General features: G+C 44.6%; 1 protein-coding gene across 8 annotated transcripts in view; it reads right to left on the bottom strand.

Annotated features, from left to right (window-relative positions):
- Positions 1–9,595, bottom strand: part of DISC1 (DISC1 scaffold protein) — a 349,132-nt gene extending 339,537 nt beyond the window's left edge. For all 8 annotated transcript variants that reach the window (XR_012029320.1, XR_012029321.1, XM_072823068.1 and 5 more), the window contains exon 1: positions 9,516–9,595. Coding sequence is in view for 6 of the 8 variants with exons in the window: in XM_072823068.1 (XP_072679169.1) it covers positions 9,516–9,573 (58 nt within the window). In the remaining 2 variants the exon portion in view is untranslated. The remainder of the gene's footprint in view (positions 1–9,515) is intronic.
- Between the last annotated feature and the right edge of the window lie 372 nt (positions 9,596–9,967).

Below are 9,967 nucleotides of genomic sequence, written 5' to 3' on the forward strand. Positions count from 1 at the left end.
AGAATCACAACTAGTGCAAGGCAGTCTATACAATGTGGCCCTCCCAAAGTGCTGGGCACAGCACAAAGAACCCAAGTGTCAGATCAAGAATCGAAAACCAGGGAGGCCTAGTGAGCACACGGTCTTGGAAGCTGAGTACAGGAACCTCCCTGCCCTCCAGAGCAGACTGCCCAGGCTGCCGTGTGCAGGGACCATCTGCACTCCTACTCGGGGAAACATGCTTAAGCTGGACTGAACAATACACCCTCCAAGAGGTCTTGTTCCTATCTTCCCTGTGACATGTCCCACTGCCCACCTCTTGTGCAGCACTGGGCTTGGTGACAGCTTATCAGCAGCCCATCTCGGAAACAGTAGAGATGATGCAATCAGCAAAGAACTGGAAATGAAGGAGGAAGAACTCGGGGAGTGGGGTGGTGCAAAACTACAACAAGTACTATGTACAAGGTGGTGATGGATCATCTAGCATCCCAAAACCCAGAGTCTCTGTCTGAGAACCACACAAGCTTTCTCTCCTTCCCCTGGCAGCCATCTGATCTGACTGAACTCACACGGTGGCAAACCTCATGTGCACAGATGCAAAGCGATCAAGGCTCTTTATTTATTCCACTTAGTTCTGGGAACAGGCATCTATTTGGCTACAGAAACACTAATGTGATTTACTTAAGGGATCAAGGACTCAGATCAGGGTGTGAGAGACAAGCTACAAGGCAAACTGAGATCATAGGTAACACAGATGTCCTGTAACAAAAGCAATTCTGTACACAAATATTACAGATTGTGATGAGCTCTTATAAAAATGATGTGACCATAATTCTACACTGAGGGCCTGATCTCATCTGCCCTGTCCCCAGCCCCGTTTCCACAAGGGAGGACACTGAGATCCAGAGAGATTAAGGAACCTGCAATTGTCCAACTCCTAGTCCAGTGTCCTTTCCATCTGGCCACCTGACCACTGATGGCTAGCCATCACTACATCCACAACAACAAATAACCTGAAGTATTCTGATCACAATTTAAATGAAATTTGCCTTGGCAATGCATCTCTGCACTTCCATGAGGAGATGCATTTGTCTGATGTTTCAGCAATTCACAATACATCATAAGTGATGAACATCCTGACAATAGAATGTAGGAGGTGCTGGGAGCAGTGGCGATGCCAAGCAAGGGCAAGGGTTAGCTTGGAGGATGCTGTAGCACCACCCCCACCCCTCATGCTTCACAGTCTTCTAAAGCCACTCCAGGCAAAAGTCATGATAATGTGCTTTGATATATATGGGCAGCTAACGTTCTTCCTCTGTGAAATGTGTGAATGGAAACACCTTTAGAAATTTTCACGATTTGTATTGATGTATAAAGAGTGTGCCTGCATGTAAAAGCAACTTTATTCTTTTTCTTTTCAATTGATTTATTTATTTTAAAGAAAGAGAGAGAGCAGGGAGGAGGGGCAGATGGAGAAGGAGGAAAAAAACTTTAGCAGCTTCCAGACTGAGCACAGAGCCCAACCCTGGGGTGGATGCAGGGCTCTATCCCATGACCCTGAGATCACCACCCCAGCCAAAACCTAGAAGTGGAGACTTAACCAACTGTGCCAGCCAGGTACCCTCATGTAAAAGCAACTTTAAAACAAGTCCCCTATCCTCTCCTTTCTAATGCAACCACTGCCTAAGATTCTCTCAGCCACCACTGGTTGGGAAGCAATTCTCCCATATGGCACCGGGGCCATATTACACATGTTACTTTAAACCAATGCAACTCAATAAGTCTTTATTCTTACCTCAGGTCTAACAAAAATGATAAGAAGATAAATAAGATTAGGTCTGCCCTCAAGAAATTCAGCCCAAGCTAATGCAAAGGCATAACCAAAAGAGAATATTTCTCTATAGTAAATTCATGGTTGATTCGCCCCTTCCCCAGCTCTGTAATGATTAATAATTACTCATTTTAGTGGAAAAGGCAGTCTCCAAGTGTGAATAGAATATTGCTTAAAAAGAGGGGGATCATTTGTTCATTAAAAAGCAGGATACAAATTTAAGAGTAATGTCAATATAAATTCATCCCAAGATTAGCCTAAGATAAAGCAACCCCTTGGAATGTCTCACTTTATTTCCACTGAGCCCTAGTCTACCTCAGCAAGATGGGAAAAATAGAAGTAATATCAATGCTTTTCCTTATATATCACCTTAGGCTTTTCAAAAAAGTTTCTAAAACTATTAATATTTGAATAAATGCACTAGGCAATCCCAAATCAAAGAGTAAGGAAATATAACTGTTGGACTAAAATCATAGAATTTATCCATTTTTCAATTCAAATTGCTATTTAAAATCAAGTGAAGAAAGACACACAAAAGCCACATGGTTGAGAAATAGTTCAGAACTCATCCTATAAGCCCAGGCCAACTGGCTATCCGGGTAGAGAATGAGATCATAAGTGCTGAATCAGTGTGAGACAGTCCCCTTCATCACCGTCCCCAGACAGCTGAAGTCCTCCCCCACCCCCACCCCGGGGAAATGTGTGTCCTCAGAACAGAGCTTGCCTGAGAAGAGAATGCTGATGAAATGAAGCAAACACAACACCACAGCCAGGAAATTAATGCAATTTCTACAGATGGAGACCTAGTATGTCTCTTCCTAGATGAAGAGCAACACATTTTATACACAAGCGTGAGAATCAATACTTGAGTAAATTATCTTCAAAATTATTATACCTTGAAGTAAACACTGCAATTGATAAATTATAAACTAAAGGATTCCTCCTTTCTTCTTCCCCCTATTCATCCATCCACCCTGTATAATATTCACTGGGCATCTACTAGGTGCTAACTACTTCATAATACTTCAAATACTTGATTTTGCTGTATTACAATGCCCCATCATTCTGATGAAACAACATCCAGAAACTTCCCAAGAATCCATTCTCTATTCTCCACTGAACTATAAGCTTCTCAAGGGTATGGACATATTCTACATTTTTTCTTACCTGAAATTGTTACAAGAATCTGGCGATGTGGTTTGTGCATCTCAATAAAAAATCGAACTGAACTGAACTTGTAAAACTCTTGATTGGTTTTGAAAGATATACAAATAACAGATGTGATTAATCTATACACTGGATTAGTCCATCTAAAATATAATAAAGAGTTTAATTCAATTCAGTGAGAGTGGAGAAAACTATAAGCATACTACACAGATGAGGAGGTAAGGAAATACACCAGACTCCTTCCTTGAGCTGAAGGAGTTCACAATAGAGTCAGAAAAACAGGTGGAATACATAACAAACTATAACAGAAGAAGAGAGAAAGAAGTGGATGACTCTAGAAGACCAGGGAAGGCTGAGAAGTTTTACTGGCTAGATCTTAAATGAGGGATAATATTTTGATGTGTAGAGATTGATGGGGGCAGGAGGGAGATAGATTCCATAGTATTTTTGGTGGCTGAATAATGTGTGTAATAAAAGAGCCAGTGTCAGTTTTAGGGATTTAGGGGCCAGTTTATGGAAGGCCTGGCAAGGAATGCTGAGAATTTTCTTGTGGGACAATGAATCTTTGCACTGAGTAATAGTAACCTAATCAGATCTGTGCTTTGGGAAGATTATCATGGCAGCAGTGTGAGGCTGACCGGAAAACTTTATGGAGCAGAGAAATTCTGATAGATCTGTGTCAAGACTGGGAAGACATAGGGAATCCCTGAGACACCCTACAAAGAAGCATCCTAGGAGTGGTTGTTAAACTGGAAGGGTTGCCTTCAATCACCTGGAAAGTACACCAGGTTTTGCTACATCTTCTTTCCAGACTGGATAATCCGTGAGGACAATCTAATACATCTTTAAACAACATGCTGTGCCATGTGTAGCATACATTAAATAAATACTCCTGAATTAACAATTCAGTGGATGACCTAATGTCCTAGAAGAGAATTCTATAAGCAGACAAAGGGAGACAAAAGGATTGATAGTCAAGGTAGATCTCAAATGATCTTAAAAGTAGATCCTAAAAGTTCTTAAAATTTTCACAAGAAAAAGAAAATTTTGTAACTACGTGTGGTGAAGGATGTTAACTAGTCATTTCACAATATTCACAAATATCAAATCATTATGTTGTATATCTAAAACTCATAAAATGTATGTAAATTATATCTCAAAAAAAAAAAAAGTCAAGGTAATTAAAGGTCTCCAAATCTATTGTTTGAATTGAATGTGGATTATCTCCGCCCAAGGACAGCTATCTTGTATTCCACTCTGTCTGACCCGTGGCTATGAAGAAAAGCATTAGGGAAATATTAAGAATCATGCTGAAATATACAAACATTTTTCATCAGAGGATTTGTAATTACAAAACAGCTTTTGCAATTCTAACTGTCCAGTTTATTAGAAACAGGAGAACCCCAATTTATGTCTATATTGACATCTTTTCTCATTTGACCCCTGTAAAATAATCCTCCTTTTCCCATCAGTGCTTGAGTAAGATGAGGCATGCTTTCACTTGTAAATGCAAAACACATACATTCTACTGTGCCATAAATTAAGCCTATTAATTACGCCAAATCATCTTATCAATCCACTCATAAATTAAGAGACAACAAGTATGAAAAAGAAAAGTTAGGTTGGTGTGCACATCATAAAACTAAATTTAAACTCCGGTTCCACATTCAAGACACAATTCACTCATTAAACTTTGAGATATTTCACCTTTCAACCTATGAATGCAATTGGTCTCCATGTAGGGCCACCTGTCAAATGCATGTTTCTATTCCTAGTCATTTGTTTGCCTGGATAAACATGATCATGTTAATGATTAATATCAATCCTTGATATGTGCAACCCTGGGAAGTTCAAGTGCCACTAACTGTCTAGGCTGTCTAGGCCTCTTGAATTGGAATCACCTGGGGTTGGGGGTGGGGTTCAAAATGTGCAACCTCAATGAGCAGGGAATAGGAAATTCACACAGTAGTTCAAATCCTCCAGGACAAAAATCACAGAATCCTAGAGCTATAAGTGTTCCCACAAGTCATCCTCCCAATCCAGCCATCCTCCCCACAGGCAGACTCCTCAATTACATTCAACCACAGAATGACCCAATACCAATTTAAATGCTTCTGATGGCAAAAGAACACACTGCTTTCCAAGGCAGCCTCTTCCAAAATAAATAAATAAGGATTTAGTTTGGTTTTTTCAATATTTTTAAGAAGTGATGAATTCTGCCAAACTATGGAATGAAGCAAAGCTTACTGGAAATAGCTCTCAGTAAGAGAAGAGGACCCAGATTCTAATACTCATTCCTCTGCCATCTTTCACCCTTTCACCTGTAAACTAAGCAGGCCAGACTCTGTGACCTCTACTGCCACTCAGACTGTCAGTACTCTCTGATATATGACTTATCCTCAGAGATTTGTATCTTGTACCTCAAGGAGTTTACTGTCTTTATTGCATTTCTCTCAGAGTTCAAATGGATCAGCAAATAAAGGGGAAAAGTCCTACCATGACAAGCAAACTTTAGAGTTCAACAGATAGAATTTTGTCCATGTATTTTAAACGGATAAGCACAAGGCAACGTGGCTGGGAAACTAACCTGAAGTTGACAAGAGAAAGATAATCCTGGCCTATTTATTTCAATCACTTCATTTGTGACCAGGTCTCCTGCCCCTAACTACCAGATATATAGTTCTCAGCATCTGCACTTGGTGAATGCACTTGTCAATGCCTCACCTGCCAGAACTCAAGAGGTTTAACCAATTGATCTTTTGAAACTTCATCCAGCAATAAATTCTGGGATTCTGATTATAACACTTGATGACCAGTGACCCTAGTGATTAGAGGAAGCCCCAAAATCTCAACCATCTATTTCTGAGCTATGACAGTAGACAAGTGACCAAAAAGAAGGAGGGCAGGGTGAGGAGAGCAGACACCAAACCAGGGATCATGCCAGCCACTGAGCACAGCATGTAGGCTCCTGACTGCCTTTCAAAGCCAAATATATATATAATATTCATTGGTCAGCCACAGTTCTTCCACTTGCTGTGAAAACTTGGAAACTGATTGCAGTCCGCTCAAATAAGCAGCTGGTAAACTGATTTCAAAAGAAAAAATGGATTCAGGATGGTCAAAGTATCTGTGGCAGGCGCTTTAAAAATTGCATGATTGTTGCACAAGACATTCACCAAGGAATTTTTACCACAAAGTCATTAACATCAAGAACAAACAACATAAGACTCCCAAAGGCTAAAAGTCTTATGTTACTAAATGGTGCTGGCTGAAAAATGGCCACAAGTGGTCTAGGCTGTGCCAGAGGCGACTGTCCCCACCCCTAGGAGTGGCTGCCAAAAATGTCTGGAAGCAGGGCTCTCTGCTCACTTTGTATGAGAACCCAGCTTATAAACTGATTATTATCATGATTATCAAAACAATGAGTCTAATTCTAATAACATTAGTTTAAAATGTTACCTATTTTTATACTCAAAATCTTTGCTTGATACTGGATTTTTAGATCTTACTATTTCAAGATCACCACTGTACCCTCTCTTTGTTCTGAAGGTCTTTCATTGAACTTTGGCCAAAACCACAATAAAACTCAGACATCAACAACTTAATTTCTAATCATTTTCCAATCAAATCTTTAAGATCTTTTTAAAGGAAAAGTTTTAATGCACGTAATAAATCTTTACTTATTTCCCAAATTAATGTCTTGATGATTGAGTAATGAGCAAGTATTACTTTTGTCATTGAACAAAACAATAATAGTTTGCATCCCAGTCTTAAGACATTTAAATTGATTAACAAAGCACAGAAATGGGTTACAAGAACAGAGATGTGAAGCTATTTGCCTGCATTGATGGGATCATAGTGATTTTTAATGTTCTTTTTCTTGTTTGTTGTTTTCTGTGCTTTCTGTGATGACTGTGTAGTGCTTTTGGAAGAAGAAAAAATAATAAGATAAATTTCATTTGGGAAAGAAATGATTTTGGAATGGTTTCTGCAGCAGACAGACCTGGCATTCACTCTCCCTCGGATGCACAGACTTTCTCTAAAGGTCCATTTCCCTCTGGGGGCATCTCAGGTGAGCAGTAAAGTCCCTAGAGAAATATACAGGGTCCCACCCCTGCACGATAATCGTGACGCTGCAAGCTTCAATACCAATTTACACCTCTTGTGCCACCTTAAGAGTTCTGGCAAACTTAAATGTTTAAGTAAAACATTTTTGAGATTTCATTTATTGTCTGAGCTTTGCAATGAATCCTCGAGATATGTCTTTCAAGATCTTAATGCTTTTTCCCTCTGCAAATTTTCATTATTTGTGCAAGAAAATAGTTTAAATGGGATTTTAAAATAGGGATGAAAAAAATTAAGTTTATTTCAAAACCTCATCTGCCAGGGCTAACAATTCACTCATGAGTATATACACTTATGTATGTAGTGAAATTATTTTTTAATGTTTTTTTTTTTTTTAAGTAATCTCTATGCCCAATATGGGGCTTGAACTCACAACCTTAAGATCAAGAGTCACCTGCTCTACTGACTGAGCCAGTCAGGTGTCCCTCAGATTCTTTAAACATGTTAGGATATATATTATCTCCTATAATCTAACACAGGTCTACTCTGAACCACGGCTTGTCTCCATAACTTCAGTTTTGCCAGTGGTTGAGAACACATTTGCCAGAGGCACCCACCCTAGGGTTCTAATCGTGGCTTTACATAAACTGCTACGTGACCTTGGGAAAGAGGCAAAATAATCCTGAATCTCAGCTTTGAATAGAGAAAATGAAGATTATAAATATCCAATGCACAAAGGTTCAGGATGGATTTCATCAAAGGAATTCCTGAGAGTGCCTGGCACATTATAGGCTCTAAAAAATTGCAGATGTTATTATTCCCTGCTAGTAGCAGTCACGTCTTATATTTGCGTAGTGACTCACACTCTTCGAGGCACTTTCAGATCTTCTACCCCATTTGATCTTCAGGCAGCTCTATCAGCACCAAAAGCACTAATTGCTACCCCTACCTTTCTTGTCTTTGGTCTTTTTTTTAAACAGATGAGGAAACTGAGGCCCAAGGTTACAGAGCACAGAAAGCAGATCCAGGCTCTTTTTGGTCAGTAGCACTGATTTACAACAAAACCTCAAAAAGCCTTCGGAGGCCGTGTCTGGATGAAATAAAATTAAGTTTCTTTTAAAATACTCCATTACTGGGGGACCTGGATGGCTCAGTCGATTAAGCATCTGACTCTTGATTTCAGCTCAGGTCACTATCTGGGGCGATCACGAAATGGAGCCCCCATCCAGCTCCATTCAGTAAGGAGTCTACTTGAGATTCTCTCCCTTTCACTGTCCTGTCCTTTCCCCTCTCTAAAATAATTAATAATTTTTTTTTAATAAAATAGGAACGCCTGGGTGGCTCAGTGGTTGAGCGTCTGCCTTTGGCTGGGTTCCCCAGGGTTCTGGGATCGAGTCCCGCATCAGGCTCCCTGCAGGGAGTCCGCTTCTCCCTCTGCCTGTGTCTCTGTCTCCTCTGTGTGTCTGTCATGAATAAATAAATAAAATCTTAAATAAGTAAATAAATGCTCTGCTATTTATACGTTAATCAAATCAAATTGGTATTTCCACATCACTCCAAATTATTTAGGTTTCGCTCAGTAAAAACAGGAACTAAGGTTATTCAGAGCGCACTGTGTATCTCAGGCACTGGAGTCCGCGCTCCAGATTCACTGCCACATTGAAACCGCATAACCTAGGAGGGAGGCACGGACACTGCCCCCACTTTACAAATGGGTAGACTGAGGAGTGAGCGAGTCCAGGCTGGACTGTCTCCAACTCCCAGCTCTTGGGACTGTCCCTATCCGAGCCTCATGTGTCTAACCGAGCACACGTTAGGGTCAGGAGCGAGCCCTCCTCCATTTGAGGAAACCCAGGTTCCAAGAGGCGGGGGAAGCGTCCGGAGTCCCCGGCCCCCTCCCGGCGCAGCAGGGACACACCCCGGGGCACCGCGACTCCAAACCCGGTTCCCTGCGAGGGAAGTCCTGCATCCGCCGCAGGTGCCGAACAGTGCGACGGCCGACGCCCCCTCATTGCTGACAGCGACGAGCCGTCCCAGCCCTGGGTGTTGACCGGGGGTGGCGGCGGGACCCGCGTCCGGGCGGCGCGGTGGGAAGCGGGAGGCGGCAGCGCTCTCGGGGCAGCGCCTCGGGAGGTGCCCGCGCTCCGCGCCGCCGCCGCCGCCGCCGCCCTCCGCCCGGGTCCCGGCCGCTGGACCCCGAGAGTCGCGGGCGCCGGCCCAAGCCCGAGCCCGCCGCGGGACCCGTCGGCTCGCAGGGGGCGGGGGCGGGGGAGGGGAAAGGGGCGGGGGCGGCTGGGACCGGACCCAGCCTCTCCTGCCCGCGCGCCCTGCGCCCTGCCTCGGTCGCCCCCGCCTCGCAGCGGCGCGTGAGCCCAGGTGGTGGCGGAGGCGCAGCCCCGCCCCTACGGCCCCGCCGGGACTCCCCGCCCGGACTCCCCGCCCGGACTCCCCGCCGCCCCCGCCGCGCCCCTACCTGCGCGCGGGCCGCCGCCGCCTCCGGCCGGCGCGCCTCGGGCTCCCGCGCCCAGCATGCGCCCCAGCGGCTCCCGCGGCTCCCGGGCGGCGGACAGGCCCGCGGAGGGGAAGCGACCGCGCGCTGGACGGGAAGTGGGGCGGGGGCGGGGGGCGACGCCGAAGGGGAGGCGCCTTCCTCCGCGGCGAGGCGGCCGCGCGGCGGGGCCCCCAGCGCTTCCCCCGGGCGAGGGCGAGGGCGAGGGCGAGGGCGAGGGCGAGGGGAGCCGCGCGGGGAGGGCGCGTGTGCAGGGGAGACGGCGGCCGTCGGGGTGCGCTCTGCGCGGGCGCCTCCCCGACGTCGCCGTAGGGAAGTGGCCGAGGGGTCGGTGCAAGAGACGCAGGAGGTGGGGGCGGGGAGGCGGGACGAGGACAGGCCACACGGCAGAGAGATGCCAGAGCAGTTGCTCAGAG

The sequence above is a fragment of the Canis lupus genome, chromosome 4, assembly GCF_048164855.1.
Source record: "Canis lupus baileyi chromosome 4, mCanLup2.hap1, whole genome shotgun sequence".
Taxonomy (NCBI): domain Eukaryota; kingdom Metazoa; phylum Chordata; class Mammalia; order Carnivora; family Canidae; genus Canis; species Canis lupus.